Source organism: Hemitrygon akajei, chromosome 19 (assembly GCF_048418815.1).
Source record: "Hemitrygon akajei chromosome 19, sHemAka1.3, whole genome shotgun sequence".
Lineage (NCBI taxonomy): Eukaryota > Metazoa > Chordata > Chondrichthyes > Myliobatiformes > Dasyatidae > Hemitrygon > Hemitrygon akajei.
In genome coordinates this window covers 58434115-58456940 of record NC_133142.1, presented here as the reverse complement: position 1 = coordinate 58456940, position 22826 = coordinate 58434115, and the positions used below count along the sequence as shown (strand labels likewise).

Below are 22826 nucleotides of genomic sequence, written 5' to 3'. Positions count from 1 at the left end.
CACTGCATCCGACAGTACCTTGTCAGCACAAGGCTCTCGTTCCCTTGAGCTGATGACAAATAGGTGATACTTGAGAAGCTATTAGCCCCACTAAACCCAAGTCATCAATCGCACTTTCATATCTCTTCTCCCTCCAGGAATACATTTAATTGATTTTGATCCTATTTTTACCTCACATTTTAGCTCACTATACTGACCATTACATACTCCCTGACAACTTAGGAGCTAAAATGCTCCTGTTGGCTGGCTTCCTTTACATACTTGACAGCTAATGTGTTTGAACTGAAATGCTTGAAAGGTGAGTGATGTGTCTAATATAGTTGATATCTGTTCCTTTTTTTTATCACTTCAAGGTCTTGTACAATGTTTCATCTCTTGCTTCTTTCCAGGGTCCAACGAGGAACAGCTGTGCTCCTGGCTGACCCTTGCTTTCAGTTGCGATCAATACAGTACCTCCTCGGAGAAAATGAGCTCTCTGCTCTGGGAGCAACACCGACTGTGAAGAAACACTTCTCACTCCAAGCATGTGAGTATGAGTTCTTGCGCATTAAGGACTAGAATTGTTACAACATAGAAAGTAGAAGTTCTACTCCATATATCCTTCTGGAGAATCTGTAGGTATTTCTAGTTTATCTGTTTGAGAGAGGATATGTGGAAATTCTTTGCATTTTCATTTGATGTTGATTTCCAAACTCCTTTCTATCACCATCAAGGCACCAATTGGCAGCAGAAGTGGTCCATCGATGGTTATCAGAGGATTATATTAGATCAAAGTTATATGAAGTTGCCAAAGTTGAACAGTGAACCTCTGATTGGAGAAAATGTCAGAACATGCAAAGAAACACGAAGGCTTACCAAATGCATATGTTAACACAAAAAAAAACTAATTATGTTATAGGTCCCTTATTGACTGCCGTAGGAGAAATTATATTGAGAAATAAAGTAATACCAGAGAAATTAAATGATTATTTTGTGTCACAGAAAATGTAATAGAATTGATGAAGCACTGCAGGTTTAGAGTGAATGGAAGATGAAAGAATTTAGCACTAGTAAAAAAAAATTAACACTGGAGAAGTTAATGAACTAAATGTTGCTGTATCCCCAAGACCTGATGATCTGAATCCTCAGGTTTTGAAGGATTTTTTTTATTGGATTCACTGATTGTCATCTTTCAAAATGTCATTGATTTTGGATTAGTTCCTACAGATTGGAGAAAAGCAGATGTTATCTTATGATTTTAAAAAACAAAAGGGAGAAAATGGAGACCAGCAGAAGCTAGCCCAACATCAAGACTAGGGAAAATGTTGAAATCAATTATTAAAGATTGTTTACAGAGCATTTATAAAGCAACAATAATACAGTAAGCAAGGTCAACATGAATTTATGAAAGGGTAGTCACATCTGACAAACCTATTAATTTAGTTGTAATGAGCAGAATAGACGAGAATAAACCAGTTGACACAATACCTTTGGACTTCCAAAAGACCTTTGCCACACAAGTGGGGTAATACAAGTGGGATTGGTATCCATTGAAAACAAATTAGCAATAATTTGTAATAATAAAATGAGTTAGTAATGGGTCTTTTTTTTGTGGATTAAGAGTCTGTGACCAATCACGTGCATTGGGGATCTGTGCTCGGGCTTGCACTGTTCACCAGCTATATCAGAGTAATAATGAGTAAGATGTAACATAGCTAAATGACCTTACAAAATGGATACTGAGAGGCTTCTGGGGAATATGGGCAGGAATGGTACTTGGGATATAATTTCGGGGGAAAAAATCACTTTGTCGGAAAACTATAAAGATTTTAAATAGTGGGAGATTGAAAGCTGCTGTTCAGAGGGACCTGCTTTTCTTACATATCAATCTCTGAAAGATAGCATCTTGTTAGGAGGGAAAACAATATGTCAGTCTGTACTGCAAGAGGATTCAAATATCTAAACCAGAGCATCTCAACACCAGATACATAAAGCTCAGGAGAGATCACATCTGGAATATTATTTATAGCCATGTTCTTGTTATCTAAGGATTTACTCTCATTAAAGATTCACCAGATTGATTCTAGTGATGGTGGCTTGGTCATATCAGTGGAGAGTAAGCAGACTGTGATGACGCTGTCTGGAGTTTCGAAGAATGGGAGACAATCTCATTGAAATGTAGAAAATTGTCGTGGTGATTAACAGAGTAGATATGAAGTTGAGGTATCTCTACGTGGTGATTCTAGAACCAGGGCTTCACTCTTAGAGTTAGGGATAAGCCATTGAGAACAGAGATAAAAGGAGATTACTTAACCTAAAGAATAGTGAATTAGCATTCACCACCCAACGCAGCTGTGGAGGCTCAATGGCTATGCATATTCAATACCAAGATGTTTATGTATTAAGGTATCAAGAGATGTAGGATTATATAGAACATAGAACATTACAGTATAGTACAGATACCTTGGCCCATGATGGGCCGACCTTTTAACCTATCTGAATTTCTTAAATGCCCCGAATTTATCTGCCAATGCCACCACTCCTGGCAGGGTGTTCCACACACACACCACTTGCTGTGTAAAGATCTTACCTCTGACATCCCCCCTATTCTTTCCTCCAATCTGCTTAACATTATGCCTCCTGGTATTAGCCATTTCCACCCTGGGAAAAAGGTCTGTGGCTATCTGTTCGATCTGTGTCTCTTATCATCTTGTACACCTCTATCAAGTCACTTCGCATCCTCCTAACTTGCTCAACCTATCATCATAAGACAAGGGGTTAGCAAGAGGAGTGCTGTTGAGGCAAAACATCATCCATGATCTTACAGAATGGTAGTGCATTCATGAGGGACTGAATGGCATAGTCCTGCTTCTATTCTTATGTTGTATTGTGATGAAATGGTCTCCACTTACAGTTCTGGCAGCACTCACAGAACAGCCCACTTGATTGACACCTGATCTACTACCTTCATTCCACCGAGTGTTCTCCATAGCTGAAGAGTATCTCAGGTACAAATTGGATCATGTTGCTCACTCCGACAGCATCTCCCCTCTGCATTTTGAGTCCGACAGCATCTGATTCAGCCTTTCCATAATCAAGCACTTTGCTTGATGAATGACTGCCAACACTCGAAGTTGGAATGATAGCCACTAGAAAAATCTTTTGTCACCCTTATGTCACTATCTTTTTCAAGGAAAAGTGGGGCATAAACAATTTAAAACAATGTAGAACATTGTCTAGTCAGTTTTACAAGCAGGGTTTGTTTGAACCTTGTGTATAGGATTTTTTTCTGGGAGGTTGAGAGATGATTTTACAGAGGTCCATAAGAATCATGAGGTGCCTGGAGAGGGTGAGTGCCCTCAGTCTTTTTCCCAAGGATAGGAATCAGCAGGAACTTGTGGAACAGCTTTTTTTATACTAATGGTGGTATGTATGTGGAATGAACCGCCGGAGAAAGCAGCTGAGGCAGGTACAATAACAATTTAGTTAGGTAGGTACATGAATAGGAAAAGGTTTAGAAGATTATGGGATAAACATGAGCAAATGGGGGGGGGGGGGTAGGTTGGATTGGATGGATATGGACCTATTGAGCTGAAGGACCTGTTTCTGTGCTGTATGACTGTGACTCTCGCACCAGACTTAAGGCGTGGTCCCAGGTTCGAATCCGGCCAGATCCTTGCACGCTTTCCATCCGTGCTGGGTTGAGTGTCAAAAATGCTACAGAAACAGCAAGGTGGCCACCCAATGCGCCACAAGGCACGGAAAGGAACCACAATGACTGTGACTCTATGTGATGGTTTTCTGACATAGAAGGTAGTGAGAACAGGAAGGTCCTTTGCCTTAGGATCAAGCCTGGTTTAGACTGCTTTCTCTAATAAGAAGTGATTTATTCTTGCAAGTAAAAGTTTAGCTCTTAATGAAAGCAGGCAGGAGACTTAAGCAGGAAATTACAGTTGATCTGAGCTGGCTGATGAAGGAACCTGTGATTTCTGTTCTTACTGCAGCAGTCTCCAGCCCCTTGCACATCCCCACCAGCACCACAATGTAAATGCAAGTCTTTTTTTTACAGCAGTTGAGAACAGCTCTATCTATTAACAAAAAGGCAACACAGGGATGTTTATTCATTGTGATTATGAAATACTGCATTAAACCTGACCTGATACTGGACTAGAATGTAGTGAACCTCTCTTAAATGCTCTCCCTCAGTAGACAGCATGAGTACCAAATTCAGTACACAATCCTGCCACTGCCATCTTCAGGATTCCATTACCTAATCTAGTGAAAATGCATCCAGGCTCTCCTACAAGCCACTACCACTGCCTGTACGACTCCATAGCCACCACAGCTTTTGGGACCTCTGCACCACCTCCTGCACCCCAGTCCTGCTTCGAGGAGTCAACTGCAGACACAGCGCTATTCTTCAGTGGGCTGGTAGAAGTGAACTGTCTGTCATTGCTCAGTTGTCTATGGGACAAACGGTGTCCTGTAGACATTCATCCTAGGCCTGACTGCTCGTATATGTCTGCACTGTCCTGACCAAGTAGGGGCAAATGATCACCTATGGCATTATTGCCATGTAAATGTAGCAACGATAAAACACATTTTGCCTAGTATCAATACTACTTTAATAATTGTGATTAGATTAAACAACGCAATGAGTCACTGGTGTTCAGTTCTTTAACTCTTTCATTTGAGAACCCTGAAACTCAACTTTATAGTTACACAATTCTTTACAAAACTCACTCCCTGTATTCAGATATAACTCACTCTTGATGAGCCAGGCAAGGGCTCAGTCTTTTCAAGTTCTTCTCCAAGTCTTTAACTCTGGGTCTTCCTGAGAGGTTGATCTCTGGAGTCACTGTTATCTCATAAAGCAGATTTTTAAACATTTCCTCACATACCTTCCAGAATTGCTTAAATCTTTATAGCCAGTCATACAATTATAATTTTATTCTTAAGCATATAAATTTGTCTTTTGCTAACTGCCTAAAAGTGAGATAAATTTATTATTATCAAAGTACATATATGTCACAACATACAACCCTGTGGTTCATTTTCTTCCAAGCATATGCAGTAAATCCAAGACTCTTAACAGAATTAATGAAAGGAAGCACCAAACAGGACGGACAAACAGCAAATATGCAAAAGACAACAAATTGTGCAAATATAAAAGAAAAAATAAGTAATAATAATAAATAAATAATAAATATTGACAACATTCAATGGAGAGTCCTTGAAAGTGAATTTGCAGGTTTTGGGAACATTTCAATGATGGGGCAAGTGAAGTTATCCCCACTGATTCAGGAGCCTGATGATTAAGGGGTAATAACTGTTCCTGAACCTGGTGGTGTGGATCCTGAGGCTCCTGTACCACCTTCCTGATGATGGCAGAGAGAAGAGAATGTGGCCTGGGTCCTTGATGTTGGATGCTGCTTTCCCATGACAGCACTTCATGTAGATGTGTTCAGTGGTGGGAAGGCCTTTAACCATGATGAACTGGGCCATATCCACTACTTTTCGTAGGATTCCTAATATTCTTGCTAGCATTGTTCCTTGGTTACTTCATTCATCAGTTCCTGCCTTTGCAGTCTCCTCCACAAAATGTCAGTTTCCAAAACATTATTATTTACTTATTCTGTACCCAGAACCTCTCTACCCCTCTCCTCCCTCTCCCCACTCCCCCTCTACCCCCTGTACCCTCTCTACCCTCTACCCCTTCTATCCTCTCTTACCCCTTACCTCCCTCTCCCCCTCCCCTCCTATTTCTCTCCTTCCCCTCCCAGTGCCTGTTGAGATACTCAAACTCACTCTGGCTGATACAGCACCCTGAAGTTTGTAGAGTTAGTCTTAAGACTTGAAGTCATTATCCAAATTCACGCTCCCTTTCAGGATCTACAGATGTGCTGTACTACCACTGTTGCTCGGCCAGTTTGGTAGCCATGAAGGATTCCATTGAAGAACAAGATGTATCCTGGTTAATACCCCTCATTGAATACCTAAAACGTGTAATGATAGTTTTCTCAGTTCTCTTTGAAGGTGCCTAGCTCTGTTCAAATTGGGTGCTTTATCATGTATCACAGTAACGATCATAAAATTTACTTGAATGGTTTGGAATGTCCTGTTGTTGTGACATACGTCTTGAAAAGATGAGAAATGATTTTAAAATGTTGCATGTATCATCTGAGCAAGAAGAAAGGTGTGCAGCTTCTTTGAAATGTCCATACTGGCTGTTGCTAGCTTGTGAAATTCCTTAGAAACCACTTGTTATTCAGTTTTCTCTGTGTGTTGTTCAATGGGCAGGAATAGGTTGAGCAAGCCAGGGTTTTTCTCTTTGGAGTGAAAAGGATGAGAGCTGACTTGATGGACATGTACAAGATGATAAGAGGCATATTATAGATCAAGTAAATATTCAGAGATCTTTTCCCAGGGTGGAAATGATTAACTGGAGTATAATTTTAAGGTGATTGGAGGAAAGTACAGGGGGGATGTCAGAGGTAAGTTTTTTTGCACAGAGTGGTGAATATGTGAACTGTCCTGCCAGGGGTGGGAGTAGAGACAGATACATTAGGGACATTCAATAAACTCTTAGACAGGTACACAGATGATAGAATAATGGAGGGTTATGTAGGAGAGAAGGGTTGGATTGATCCTAAAAGGTTGGTATAACATCATGGGCTGAAATGCCTGTGCTGTGCTATAATGTTCTGTGTTCTAAGTTTGTTGTGAGGAAAATGCAGGGGTATAGGATGTGCCAGTATCTGCTGACTATTTTCTAAATTTTGTTGGGAAATGCTCCTAGAACTGTGTCTCTAGAACAGTCCAGTCCCGCTGAAGGGTTTTGGCCTGAAATGTCGGCTGTACTCTTTTCCATAGATGCTGCCTAGCCTGCTAAGTTCCTCCAACATTTTGTGTGTGTTGCTCAGGTTTCCAGCACCTGCAGATTTTCTCTTGTTTGGGATTAGAACCATGCCCAGCATTTTTTGCTCCGGGAGGAATTGCTGTATGTTGCACATGACGCTCTGATTCACAGCCACCTTGGAGCCCAGCAAGATTGGGCAAGGAGGAGCCAGAACATTTATATAAAAAGAAACACTCAAGCTCAGTAAACTTCTTTCACCTGTTTAAAGATTTATCAGGGTAAGATAGGAGGCAAAAGCTGAACAAAATAAATTGGTCAAATTGTATAACTGCAACAAGACAGCTAGGAGGCAGCAGAAATGCAAGGCATTAATCAAGGGTATTACCAATCAAATATTGATGCCAAGTCACAGGGATCTGTTAGGAAAGCTGAACATAAGCGTGGTGAAAGAGTTAGGCTTTGCGTGGGATCTTAAAACGGGAAATCGTTAACGATTTGGATGAAGGCATAGAAAATAACATCAGCAAATTTGCTGATGATACTAAGCTGGGTGGCAATGTGACGTGATGAGGATGTTAGGAGAATTCAGGGTGACTTGGATAGGCTGGGTGAGTGGGCAGATACTTGGCAGATGGCGTTTAATGTGAATAAGTGTGAGGTTATCCACTTTGGGAGTAAGAACAGGAAGGCAGATTATTATCTGAACGGTGTAGAGTTGGGTAAGGGAGAAATACAAAGAGATCTCGGAGTCCTTGTTCATCAGTCACTGAAGGTGAATGAGCAAGTGCAGCAGGCAGTGAAGAAGGCTAATGGAATGTTGGCCTTTATTACAAAGGGAATTGAGTACAAGAGCAAGGAAATCCTCTTGCATTTGTACAGAGCCCTGGTGAGACCACACCTGGAGTATTGTGTACAGTTTTGGTCTTCAGGGTTAAGGAAGGACATCCTGGCTGTAGAGGAAGTGCAGCGTAGATTCACGAGGTTAATTCCTGGGATGTCTGGACTGTCTTACGCAGAGAGGTTAGAGAGACTGGGCTTGTACACGCTGGAATTGAGATTGAGAGGGGATCTGATTGAAACATATAAGATTATTAAGGGATTGGACAAGATAGAGGCAGGAAATATGTTCCAGATGCTGGGAGAGTCCAGTACCAGAGGGCATGGTTTGAGAATAAGGGGTAGGTCATTTAGGACAGAGTTAAGGAAAAACTTCTTCTCCCAGAGAGTTGTGGGGGTCTGGAATGCACTGCCTCGGAAGATAGTGGAGGCCAATTCTCTGGATGCTTTCAAGAAGGAGCTAGATAGGTATCTTATGGATAGGGGAATCAAGGGATATGGGGACAAGGCAGGAACCGGGTATTGATAGTAATTGATCAGCCATGATCTCAAAATGGCGGTGCAGGCTCGAAGGGCCGAATGGTCTACTTCTGCACCTATTGTCTATTGTCTATAAATGAGGCAGGAGGAGCATGTTGGGAATCCAGCACTTGGGAATAAAAGCCTAGAAGACTGTGCTAGAGGATTAATCAGGGCGCCACAGTTTGTCAGACATTGGCTGCTTAATGTAGTCATTGGGCCATAGAGGTATTTGAAAATAAGGATGACGATTTTAAAGTGGAGCCAGTGTGTGTCAGAAAGCAAAGATGAATAAGTAATTATGCCAGTTAAAGTTTGGAGAGCAGTTTGTCTAATTTGGAAGATGGGAGGCTAGCCAGGAGAGTACAGAAACAGAGGAGAGGAAATAAAGGCATGGATAACATTTCAGCAGTGATAAGCTGAGGCAAGGTCAGGGTAGAGAGATGCTACAGAGGAGGACAGAAAGCAGTCTGAGGAATGAAATGGATCTGTGGCTGGAGGCTTACCTCAGGTCCGCTATGGTACCAAGGTCACAGACAATCTAATTCCACATCAGGCTGTTGCCAGCGATGGAACCAGCGGTTAGGGAATGGAGAGTGTGTTTGGAGAAAATTCCTGTTCATTTGGAGTTAATGTCAGCAAAAAGAGTGTCCAATTTGGGATGCTAGCTAATGCTCCAGAGCAATCATATCTAGATAAGTGATAGGACAAGCCTGAGTATAGATTTCTGGGGACACCAGAGTCAGTTATGTGTGAAGATATGCCATTGCAGGTCATTCTGTGGTTAAACCAGACAGATAACACTATAAACCAGGGAAGAAGATCACTTTCATCCAGCTAAATGAGAAAAAAGCTACAGAATCTTAGAATCAATCTGCTCAGGAATGGACCTTTGTCTGTGTTGTGCCAACGGTTTTGCCAATCTACGCTAATCCCATTTTCCCGCATTATACTTGGATCCCTCTTTAACTTTCATATCCAAGTATAGTATATGTCCAAATTTGTTTTAAACACTTATTATATTTGCCTCTACCACCAGATAACCATTATTTTTGGTGTGAGAAACGTTGCCTACCCAAGTTAGCTCCAAAATCCTCAGTCAAGGATAACATCTTCCCTGCACTTAGCCTGTTCAAGCCTGTAAGAATTTAGTATCAAGTTTGTATGAATTTGTTTCAGTGTTCAAAAACATACAGATTGGGTGGTAATGTGTCAGATTTAGTTTTTCCTACTTTAATAGACAAAGCATACCCAAATTCTGATACATTGTTCAGCAGATCCTCATGATATAACTGTACTGGAACACCTTGGCTGAAGGCACACCTGGATGCAGGATGGTGAGAGTGTGGAACAAGTTGCCAGTGGAAGCAGTTTCAATTTCAGTGTTTACGGTGTTCTGTAATGCAGCTGGCATGTTGTCTGGTCTCATGGGCCTTGCTGCATCCAGCTCTTACTTTATTTCACATGGAGTGAACTGGACAGGTTGAAGACGGGCTTCTATGATGGTGGGGATTTCAGTGAATGGTGGTACGCTGAGGACTGCGTAGAACAGGGAATACAGATCCATAATTCCTTGAAAATGGTGTCACAGGTAGAGAGGCTCATAAAGAGAACTTTTGCCAGATTGGCCTTCATAAATCAAAATGCTGAATACAGGAGTTGATATGTTATTGTGAAGTTGTATAAGACGGTGAGGCCTAATTTGAAATATTTTGTGCCTTTCTGGTCACCTACCTACAGAAAAGATATCAATAAGATTGAAATAGTACAGGGAAAATTTACAAGCCACAAATTGAGGACCTGAGTTATATGAAAAGGCTGAATAAGTTAGGACTTAATGCCCTGGAGCATAGGAGAATGAGGGTAGACTTAAGAGAGGTATACAAAATTATCCTTAAGGATTTGGCCTGCTTAACCCATTGTTGTCCCACTAAGCACCACTCAGTAATGATCTTTGAAGTCTTCTCACTCAATGCATCTGTGCCCTCGCCTTGCTCAGAACAATTTCCAAGTGGTATCCAGCATGAAGGAGTACTGATTCATCAGATGTGGAAATTAAAAGAAGAGTTTCTACCCGTGCTAAACCTGTTACCATGAAATCTCTTCTGTGTTTCAATTCTGCACTGTTCATCATTGTTTAGACCATATATGTCAAACTCAAGGCCCGCAGTGGAATTATCTTTGGCCCGCGAGATAATATCTAATTACTATTAAAGCTGGCCCCAGTAATCGAAGCGCCTATGGCATATGATATGGCTAATGCTGAGTTTATTCAGGTACCAGGTTTTCAGGGTTTTTAGTGTTTATTCGGCAGTCTTCTTCATAAGAAACGGAATTTGTAAAGTGAAACACTTTGTAGTTATAGCAGAGACTGAGACACATGAGAGCAGGCTGAAAAAACAGAGGCAACGAAAACTGCATTTGCACGCGTCCGACTGATCCGGCCCGCATGAAGCTGCATTTTGCTCAATCCGGCCCGTGACCTAAAATGAGTTTAACACCCCTGGTTTAGACTGAAGACCACAGTCTGAGCGGATTGGTGATAATATCTCCTCTCTACTGACAATCAACACTGGCACACCTCAGGGACGTGTTTTTAGCTCACTGCTCTACTCCCTCTGTACTCATGACTGTGTGACTAGTATAGCTCAAATACCATCTATCAATTTGCAACCATTGCTGGTAATTGCTGGTCATCTCAGATGGAGATGAGCGGGTGTGCAGGGGCAAGATATACCAGCTTGTTGAGTGGTGTTGCAGTAGAAACCTTGCATTAAGTTTCGGTAAGACAAAAGAGCTGATTGTGGACTTCAGGGAGGGTAAGACAAGGGAACACAAACCAATCCTCATAGAGGGATCAGAAGTGGAGAGAGTGAGCAATTTTAAGTTCCTGGGTGTCAAGATCTCTAAGAAACTAACCCTGGTCCTAACATAATGATGCAGCTATAAAGAAGACAAGACAGCAGCTATAATTCATTAGGAGTTTGAAGAGGTTCTGTAGATGTACCATGGAGAGCCTTCTGACAGGATACATCTCTGTGTGGTGGGGGCTACTGGCAGGATCGAAAGAAGGTACTGCAAGTTGTAAAATTAGTCAGCTCCATCTTATGGCCACTATTGAGGACCCCCATCAGCCAGCCCTCCATTCCTTTGTCTGTGTTCTCGCCCTCTTCTCATTGCTACCAGATGAAACTGGGGTGAAGTAAAGAGCTGGGAAGTTGATTGGTGAAAGAGCTGGGGAGATAGGCTGGGGAAGGGGGAATCCAATGGAAGGCCATGGAAGAAAGAAAAGGGGGAGGAGCACCTGAGGGAGATGATGGTCAGGCAAAGAGGTAAGGTGAGAGAGGGAAAGGCAGATGAGTGTTCCCCTCGCCCCTTCCATCCCACTTTCACCTCTCACCTTGTGTTTCTCCCTCCCTTCCCCCCACATTCTAACGCTGACTCCTCAACTTTATTTTCTCCTGTCTCAGCCCAAAACATTGACTGTACTCTTTTCAATAGATGAGGTTGAGGTTGACATGTTCTAGTTTAGTAAGGGTGTCAAAGGTTATGGGAGAAGGCAGGAGAATGGAGTTAAGAGGGATAATAAATCTGCCATGATAGAATGGCGGAGCAGGCTCAATGAGTCAAATGACCCAATTCTGCTCCTGTATCTTATGGAATAGGGACAAAGGAGCAAGAAGGAGAAGGAGAATGAATAATGAAATGAATAGAGGAAAGAAACAATGATTATTCTGAAAGAAGCAATTGTGTTAGAAAAAGATTAAATGTTAAAATTTGAGAGCAAAGTGAAGTAGGCAGACAACCACACCAAGCAGCAGGGAAAATACTAGATCAGTTATTAATGAAGTGGGAAAGTGTGCTTAGAAAATACTAACAGCATTTTGCAAAGTCAATGTGGATTTACAAACCAAAACTTCTGACAAATCAGTGAGAAATATTTGAGATTGTAAGTAGAAAGAGTGGAATCAATAAATTGACACCATGTGGAGCATGGTGCATACTGTGGAGCATACTATTACTAGTATCTGTTACTAGTTGTAGTAACATACTAGTTACTTTTCTCTTTGCTAAGTTTAGATCAACATCAACTTTCTTATTTGCACCCCCACCCCCCACTTGACAGAGGTATTCAATAGGGTATTTAATTGTGTATTGGGTGATGGAGTGATAGGAAGTGGTGAAACTGGCTTTGAGGGTGGTTACTGCTATACCATCCTATTATACCAATGTATACTTGGCTATTTTCAGTCAAGGTGCACTGTATGTTTATGTCATCACTGAAGTTCTTTCTTGGGAACATCATTGCTGTTAAAGTTACTCTGATTATCTTCTTTGAAATATGATAGCAAAGTTACAACGGCAGTGAGTGTTTTTTTAATCTCTGTATGAGCTTAAGGTTCTATTAGTGCAAAGAGACCTGCATTTATATCTTGGGATGAACAGTTTCTCTTTGCTGAAGGTGAAATCATCTCCAGTGGTTAGCCTTTCAGCTCTGAGGATGCCAGAGTCTGATCATACCATTGCCTCCTGTGCTTGAATCAGAATTAGGTTTACTATTTCTGACATATGTCATGAAGTTTGTCATGTTGTGACAGCAGTACAGTACAATACATAAGATATTACCATTAATTACAATAAGAAATGTGTATATTAAAAATTAGTAGTGAAAAAAGAGCAGAAATAGTGAGGTAATGTTAATGGGTTCATAGACTATTCAGAGATCTGCATAAAAATTTACCTCTGACAACCCACCTATACTTTCCTCCAATGACATTAAAATGATGCTGATTTAAAATAAATTGATTTTGGTTATTTGTGTAACTGTATGTCCCTCTGATTCTTCCTGTAAAGACCCTGATTATATCAGCCTGGAAGAGCTAATGAAGGTTGAAAATTTACTCTCTCATCTTACGCGTGAGTCGAAGCAGGCTGCTGCCACTGCACTGGTGAGTACCACAGACAGCAGCACACCACAGCATTGCTCTTCTTTATTAACTTTACATTTGTAAGCAGTCTTTGTATTACACTTGTTCATCACTCATATGTATTTAGTAAAGATTACATACCATTAATGTAATGAAAGTTAATGTGTGTAGGGTAACAGAAGCAGCACAGCAACATCGGGAGAATACCCGAATCAGCTCTTGAACAACAAACAATGGCAGGCTTTCAGTCTCCACCTACAATCCTGTGTTCTGATTAAAGGTTACAGTACACTGTATTTGTATTTTACTCTTTTTTAGGTTTTATGTAAGGTATAAAAACAATCAGCATTGTAGGCTTGTTCTGGTGTTAGATTTTCATCAGCAAACTCATCAATGAATTTCTCTGTTGCTTCGTGATTTGCAGATACTTTATCTTTAAAATGTTTTTAATCTTTAAAAATGTAATGCCGTGCCCTTTCTGCAACTAGCCTGGTGAATATTCACAATTACCTTCAACTTTCAGTTTGTTGTGATAGATCCTTCGTTGTTTCATGATCAGCATACTATATATATTCACTCCAACGCTGACGAATCCACTCTTTCAATACACAATAAGTTTCACTTTATGTAGTGTTTTTCTATTTTCATTAACTGTTCACTTCATATGTGAGGTAACTTCTCAGAATTGACAGTTGTACGCAGAGATCTGCGCATTGCCTGAGAACCTTTGCCTTATGGAAATTTCCATTTGTGATGTTATTTCAGCAGTTTTCAGATAAGGGATACGCAACCTGTATCTGCTTTAGATGGCCGTGGAGGAATGCTGCCATTGCAGGCTGCAGGAGTACAAGCTGATGGGCGCACTCGAATTTGGTGCAGCCACTGCAAAGGCTTGGTGCAGGATAGGATATTTCTGCCACTGGACAGGGAAGGACTGGGTTGGATGAGGAAGTAGTAGTGTAGCACCCCAGGGGGCCACATGAGTGGCAACAGTCCTTTTGGTTTCAAGGAAAGTTACAGAACAGTATTCAAAGTATTAACTATGAATGTAAAAATGATTTATTATTATAAATCATTTATTATGATTGAAGTTTATTCTGTTTTTTAAAAATCTGCTTCATAGCAAAGGCAGAGATTATTGTTGCTGTGCCTTCTATATTCCTGACCACAGACTGGAGAAATTCAGAAACTCAAAATGTAACCAGCTTATTGAGGGCAAGAACATAGACAAAGGAATGGAGGAGTTGCAATATACAGAGCAGGAAGACAGGCTTGGCAGGTCAGGCTGGGTGTGTTCTCCACTCCTAGAGAGAGAAAACAGAATTTTTAAAAATGCTGAGCTAGTATCACAGATGCTTGACTTCTCCATTTCCTGCACCTCTGTTTCATTCCTGTCTTCTGAATAGAAAAGCTTAAATTTGAGTCTTTTTAGTTGTAATGTTTCAGGAGTATATCTGGTCAAATGCGCATCTGAAGGACTTTGAGAAGCAATATTGGTCAACAGGTTGTATTATGGCTAATCTTTTACCTTAGTGTCACTTTCCTGACCCAAATCCCTTTACCCCTTGAACTTATCTTCGGACCGTAATGATGATAGGTACTAAGAACCTCTGAAATTCTCTAGACCAGTTATCATAATTAGAGTCTGGTAAGCAGAAGGTCATGAAACTTGTTCCTTCATCAATCCTTCTACAATCAGAATGGCACTCTGAGTGGCCACTCTGCTTGAAGTTCCGATGGGAATCCTCAAATATTCCCTTTTAGGACTACCACAGCTGAAATCCTGATGGTGTACTTGGTAGAGCACTGGAAATCTGTGAAGATCAACTAGCAGGTGTGTTCAAGACATGGTCACTCTCTCATTGTTGCAGTCATTGGTTCCCACCTGCTTCAAAAGGGCTACGATCATGCTAGTGCCCAACAAGAGCAGGGTGAGCTGCCTCAACAAATACCTTCCCATTGCACTCGCATCTACTGTGGTGAAGTGCTTTGAGAGGACGGTCATGGCCAGAATCAATTCCTGTCTAAGCAAGGACTGGACTCACTGCAATTTGCCTCTCATCATAATAGGTCTACAGTGGATGCAATATCACTGGCTCTTCACTCGGCTTGGATCACCTAGACAAAGGAATACCTACTCAGGCTGCTGCTTATTGACTATAGCTGATCATTCAACACAATCATACCCTCAATTCTAATCAACACGCACCAAGATCAGTGCCTCTTGTACCTCCCTCTGCAAATGGATTCATGACTTCCTCATCGGGAGACCACAGTCTGTGTGGATCAGAAATAATATTTCCTCCTCCCAGTGCAGCTCAGGGATGCATGCTTTGCCCATTGCTGTATTCTCTCTATACCTACGATTGTATAGCTAGGCACACCTCAACACAACCTATAAATTTGCCAACAACTCAACTATTTTCGTAGAATTTCAGATGATTCAGGAATGAGACAGCAACAAACTTGCAATCGATGCTGGTAAGACCAAGAAATTGACTGTGGACTTCAGGAAGAGGAAGGCAAGGAAACACACACCAGTTCTCATGGAGGGATCGGCTGTGGACAGGGTGAACAGTTTCAAGTTACTGGGTATCAGCATCTCAGAAGATCTATCCTGGGCCCAACATATTGATGCAATTACAAAGAAGGCACAACAGGGGCTATATTTCATTAGGTGTTAGAGGAGACTTCATATGTCACCAAACTTTCAAATTTCTACTGATGTACCGTGAGGACATCTCCGTCTGGTATGGAGGGGCTACTGCATAGGTTTGGAAAAAAACTGTAGTAAGTTACAAACTCAGCCAGCTCCATCACAGGCCTAACCTAGCCAGCAAAAGGCACCTTCCATCATTAAGGACCCCCGTCACCAAGGGCATACCCTCTTCTCATTGCTACCATAAAGGAGGAGGTACAGGAACCTGGGGAGACACACTCAACGATTCAGGAACAGCTTCTACTCCACCATCAGTTTCCGGAAAGGACACTACCTCACAATTTGGTTCTCTTTTTGCACTACTTATATAATTTAATTTGTATATGTACTTCTTATTGTAATTTATAGTGTTTTATTCTTACATATTGCAATGTACTGCTGCAACAAATTTACAACATCCAGTATGTCAGTGATATTAAACTTGTTTCTGATTCTGATTTCCAAAATTCTTCAGAACTCAGAGGCCTGCAAAAAGATTTCCAAAAACTCATTATCCTCTGATCTCAAATTAGTCCAGTGACGAGCTCCTTCTGTGACCCCTGCTACCAGACATCCTAACCTGGGTCAAATAATATTTGCACCTACCCTATAAGAATTTCAATAAGATCACCTAAACTGAAGGAAGCCCTAGTGTGCTGAATCTCTCATCAAGTCCAGTGGACTTTCACCACACTCCCTTGACCACATATAAAACCATAAGGCTTCAGAGCAGGATTAGGCCAGTTGGCCTATTGAGTCTATTTTGCCATTCTATTACGGCTGATTTATTATTCCTTCCAAGCCCATTCACCTTATCTAATCAAGAACCTATCAGCCTCTGCTTTAAGTATACTCAATGTCTGTGGTAATGAATTCCATAAGTTCACCACCCTCTGGCCAAAGAAATTCCTCATCTTTGTTCTAAATGGGTGTCCCTTATTCTGAGGATATGCCCTCTAGTCCCAGACTCCCTTACTATAGGAAACAACCTCTCCATGTCACCTCTACCTAGACCTTCAACCCCAATGCCAACATAAAAGCCAAAGAGATGGTATACAATAGAGCAAAAATTAGAGGGAGGTTAGGGGATTGAGAAACTTAAAAACCAAGAGAAAGCAATTAAAAAAGTCGTAAAGAAGGAAAAGATGGAATACAAAAGTAAGTGAGCTAATAGTATTAAAGAGGATACCAAAAGTTTCTTCAGAGATACAAAGTGTAAAAGAGAGGTGAGAGTCAATATCGGACCTTTAGAAAATTTGGTACTAGTGGGGTGCAAGATTATGGCAGCTGAACTGAATAAGTATTTTGCAGCAGTCTTTACTGTGGAAGACTAGTAGTGTTCTGGAAGTTTGAGAGTGTCAAGGGGCAGAGGTGAGTGAAGTTGCCATTACTAGATGTTTGGGAAACTGAAAGGTCTGAAGGTAGATAAGACACCTGGTCATGGTCTACGCCCCAGGATTATGAAAGAGGTAGCTGAAAAGATTGTGGAGGCATTAATAATGATCTTTCAAGAATCAATGGATTCTGGCATAGTTCCGGAGAACTGGAAAATTGCAAATGTCACTCCACTCTTCAAGAAGGGGCAGAGGTGAAGAAAGGGAATTGTAGACCAGTTAGTCTAACCTCAGTGGTTGGGAAAATGTTGGAGCTGATTGTTAAATATGTGGTGTCAGAGTACTTGGAGGTACAGGATAAATACTCTGTAGTCCTGACGAAGGGTCTCGGCCCGAAACGTCAACAGCGCTTCTCCCTATTGATGCTGCCTGGCCTGCTGTGTTCTACCAGCATTTTGTGTGTGTTGTTTGAATTTCCAGCATCTGCAGATTTCCTCATGTTTACTCTGTAGTCAGTATGGTTTCCTTGCCTGACAAATCTGTTGGAATTCTTTGAAGAAATAAACAAGCAAGATAGACAAAGGAGAATCAGTGGATGTTGTGTACTTGGATTTTCAGAAGGCCTTTGACAAGGTGCCACACATGAAGCTGCTTAACCAGTTAAGAGCCCATGGTATTACAGGAAAGATACTAGCATGGATAGAGCATTGGTTATTGGCAGGAAGCAAAGAATAGGAATAAAGGGGGCCTTTTCAGGTTGACTGCTGGTGACTAGTGGTGTTCTACAGGGTTCTTTGTTGGGTCCACTTCTTTTTACTTTATATGTCAGTGATTGTGATGATGGAATTGATGGCTTTGTGGCCAAGTTTGCAGGTGACGTGAAGGTGGAGGATCAAGTAGTACTGAGGAAGCAAAGAGGCTACAGAAGGACTTGGAAAAATTGGGAGACTAGGCAAAGAAGTGGAAGATGGAATACTGTGTTTGGAAATGTATAATCATGCACTTTGGTAGAAGAAGAAAAAGCATAGACTATTTTCTAAATGGAGAGAAAATTCAAAAATCTGAGGTGCAAAGACACTTGGGAGTCCTCATCCAGCAATTTCAAGTTCCTGGGTGTCGATAAATTTACTGCCCTCCACTCTGTTAGAACCATTTGGAAGATGACAAACTCTCTTCATTACCATCCCTTTCAAAGCCCTTGGGATGTCAACTGGTTCTAGCTGGGTATTTCCTAGTTACTTGTTTAACAATTTCTAACATCTGTTTATCACTGCAAATGAAAACTGCAAGGTTAAGGAAAACAAATTAAATTAAACAAGTGAATTATCCTCTTATTCAATGAAGTTCACAGTCTCTGGACACTGCAGTGGGCATCAGACACATAGTGTGTGGCACAGGTTACCTCACACAGGCAGTGTGTCTCACTGTGTCCTAGTACCTGATAGAGTGTATTTTGGATTTTGTCTTGGTATCTGACAATATCTGATTCAGTAGTTGAAGCAGTTTTTCCTGTGAATTTTGTTTTAAGCTGGTGCCTTGATTTGCGTGATCCTCACTTGAATCATGGCAGTGTTTTGCACGCTGAATTTTTTTGATGAATGTCGCAGTCTTTGTATAGCACAGAGGTGAGTCACCTTCCCATGATTTGCCTGAAAGTGATAGTGCAGTTTGAAGTGATGTGCACACAAACTGCGCAGTGCCTGACCTAGAAGGACGCTGGCTTGATGAATAATTGACAGCACAACAGGCATTCAGTGGTTTCCACATTTCTGAATGGAACTGAGTCAGCATGTCTTAGTCCCACTGCAGCCTGTGTCCTGGCTGCCTTACTGTGAAGATACAGTTTGGGCTCGCACTGATGCCTCAAGTGCAAGCAAGTGATTTCATTAACATGTCCTGCTATCAATGATCGGTACAATGTCAGTTGACCATGCTTGATCAACTTCCAACAAAGATTAGAATCAGGCTTTTTATCACTGACATACTGTGTGTTATGAATTTTTTTGTGTTCTGCCAGCAGGACAGTGTAATACATAAAGTAATTACTATAGATTACAATAGGAAATATAACAATAAGTAAAGAGCGCAAGAAGAGAGTGAAACAGTGAGGTAGTGCTCGTGCTCTCATCTCATTGCTATCATCAGGGAGGAGGTACAGGTGCCTGAAGACACACGCTCAATGCTTTAGGAAAAGCTTCTTCCCTTTGCCATCAGATTTCTGAGCAGTCCATGACCACTACCTCACTGTTTTGCTCCCTTTCTTAACTTCTTATTTATTTTTTATATATTTCTTATTGTAACTTATATTATGTTTTATGTATTGCACTATATTTCAGCTGCAAAACAACAAATTGCATGATACGTATCAGTGATAATAAACCTAACTCTGATTCAAGACCATTCAGAAATTTGGCGTCACTGTTACCATCAGGAAGGAGGTACAGAAGCCTGAAGTCAGAGGGGATGAAGCTGTTCCTAAAATGTTGAAAGTGCGCCTTCAGGCTCCTGTACCTCCTCCCTGATGTTAATAATGAGAAGAGGGCATGACTGTGTGGCTAGGCTTAGCTCAAATACCATCTATAAATTTGCTGATGATTGTTGGTAGAATCTCAGATGGTGACAAGAGGGTGCAAGATATGCCAGCCAGTTCAGAGGTGTTGCAGCAACAATCTTGCACTCGATGTCATTAAGACCAAAGAGCTGATTGTGGTCTTTAGAAAGGGGAAGATGAGGGAAGACACACCAATCATGATAGAGGAATCAGAATTGGAAAGGGTGAGCAATTTCAAGTTCCTGGGTGTTAATATCACTGAGGACCTAACATGGTCCTAACATATCGATACAGCTATAAAGAAGGCATGACAGCGGCTATATTTCATTAGGAGTTTGAGGAGATTTGGTTTGTCACCTGAAACACTCATCAACATATTCAAATGCAGCAGGGAGGGCATTCTGACTGGCTCTGTCATGGTCTGGTATGTGGGGGGGGGGGTGGGGGGTGGAATGCTACTGTAGAACCATAGAACATTACAGCACAGTACAGGCCCTTCAGCCCTCCATGTTGTGCCGACCCATATAATCCTTTAAAAAAAGTACTAAACCCACACTACCCCATAACCTTCCATTTTTCTTTCATCCATGTGCCTGTCCAAGAGGCTCTTAAATACCCCTAATGTTTTAGCTTCCACCACCATCTCTGACAAGTCATTCCAGGCACTCACAACCCTTTGTGTAAAAAAAACTTACCCCTGATGTCTCCCCTAAACCTACCTCCCTTAATTTTGTACATATGCCCTCTGGTGTTTGCTATTGGTGCCCTGGGAAACAGGTACTGACTATCCACCCTATCTATGCCTCTCATAATCTTGTAGACCTCTATCAAGTCCCCTCTCATTCTTCTACGCTCCAACGAGAAAAGTCCCAGCTCTGCTAACTTTGCTTCATATGACTTGTTCTCCAATCCAGGCAACATCCTGGTAAATCTCCTCTGCACCCTCTCCATAGCTTCCACATCCTTCCTATAATGAGGTGACCAGAATTGAACACAATACTCTAAGTGTGGGCTCACTAGAGATTTGTAGAGTTGCAACATGACCTCTCTACTCGTGAACTCAATCCCCCTGTTAATGAAGCCTAGCATCCCACAGGCCTTCTTAACTACCCTATCAACCTGTGCAGCGACCTTGAGGGATGTATGGATTTGAACCCCAAGGTCCCTTTGTTCATCCACACTCTTAAGTAATTGACCATTAATCCTGTACTCAGTCTTCTGGTTTGTCCTTCCAAAATGCATCACCTCACACTTATCCGGATTGAACTCCATCTGCCATTTTTCTGCCCAACTCTGCAGCCTGTAGATATCCTCTTGTAACCTTCGACCACTTACAGCTCCATCCACAACTCCTCCAATCTTCGTGTCATCCGCAAACTTACTCACCCATCCTTCCACCTCTACATCCAGGTCATTTATAAAAATCACAAATAGCAGGGGTCCCAGGACAGATCCCTGCAGCACTCCACTAGTCACTGACCTCCAGGCAGAATACTTTCCTTCCACAACTACCCTCTGCTTTCTTCCTTTAAGACAATTTTTTATCCAAACAGCCAAGGTTCCACTTATCCCATGCCTCATGACTTTCTGGATGAGTCTCTCATGAGGGACCTTGTCAAATGTTTTGCTAAAGTCCATGTAGACCACATCCACTGCCCTACCCTCATCAATTTCTTTTGTTACCTCTTCAAAAAACTCAATCAGTCTCGTGAGGCACGATCTTCTCTTCACAAAGCCATGTTGACTATCCATGAGTAGACTGTACTTCTCCAAATGCTCATAGATCCTATCCTTGAGAATCCTTTCCAGTAGTTTGCATACCACTGACGTAAGACTCACCGGTCTATAGTTCCCAGGTTTCTCCCTATTACTTTTTTTAAACAAGGGAACTACATTTGCCATTCTCCAGTCCTCTGGCACTTCCCCTGCAGCCAAAGAGGATTCAAAGATCATGGCTAATGCTCCAGCGATCTCTTCCCTCAATTCCCACAACAACCTGGGGTGTATCATATCCGGCCCTGGGGATTTATCAATCTTAATGTTTTTAAGAAGATCCAGCACTTCTTCTTCCTTAATCTTCACATTGTCCAGCACATAGGCCTGCTCTACTTCAACCTCATCCTAATCAAGATCCTTTTCACTAGTGAATACTGAAGCAAAGTATTCATTTAGGACCTCCCCAACCTCCTCTGCCTCCAGGCACATGTTGCCCTCTTTATCCTTTAGTGGTCCCACCTTTGTTCTCGTCATCCTCCTATTCTTCACATAGGCATAGAACGCCTTGGGGTTCTCCTTAATCCTACATGCCAAGGCCTTCTCATGCCCCCTTCGAGCTCTCCTAAGTCCTTTCTTTAGCTCCTTCCTGGCTACCCTATATTTCTCATAAGCCCCTCCTACTTCCTGCTTCATATATCTAACATGTGCTTCCTTTTTCCTCTTGACGAGTTACCTCACATGTTTCGTCAACCATGGTTCCCTTTTCCTACCATTTTTTCTTTGCCGCAGTGGGACAAACCTATCCTGAACCCAGCTCAAGTGGTCCCTAAACTTCTCCCACATTACTTCTGTTCTTTCCCCTTTGAACATCTGTTTCCAATTTACTCTCGCTAGTTCCTGCCACATCCCTTCGAAGTTAGCCCTTCCCCAGTTAAGCACTTCACCATTTCATCTGATTTTATCCCTTTCCATAGCTATGCTGAAGCTAAGGGAGTTGTGGTCACTCTCACCAAAATGCTCCCCCACCAAGAGGTCTGTCACCTGGCCAGGTTCATTACCCAGAACTAGATCCAGTATAGCCTCTCCTCTCGTCGGCCAGTCCACATACTGTGTCAGGAATCCTTCTTGGACACACCTGACAAATTCAGCTCCATCTATCCCCCTTGCACTCAGGAGGTGCCAGTCAATATGAGGGAAATTGAAATCACCCATAAATACTACCCTGTATTTCCTGCTCCATTCTAAAATCTGCTTGCTTATCTGCTCCTCGGTGTCCCGAGGGCTATTTGGGGGCCTATAGACTACTCCCAGCACAGTGATTGATCCCTTCCTATTTCTGACTTCCACCCAGACTGACTCCGTGGACACTCCCTCTGGAGCGTCCTCCCTTTCTATAACGTGATAC

At 41.8% G+C, this 22826-nt stretch overlaps 1 protein-coding gene across 1 annotated transcript in view; it reads left to right on the top strand.

The window, feature by feature from the left end:
- Positions 1–22826, top strand: part of rnf123 (ring finger protein 123) — a 435502-nt gene that overhangs the window by 399672 nt on the left and 13004 nt on the right. The window contains exons 36-37 of the mRNA XM_073072589.1: positions 390–526; positions 13049–13143. Of these exons, the coding sequence (XP_072928690.1) occupies positions 390–526; positions 13049–13143 (232 nt within the window). The remainder of the gene's footprint in view (positions 1–389; positions 527–13048; positions 13144–22826) is intronic.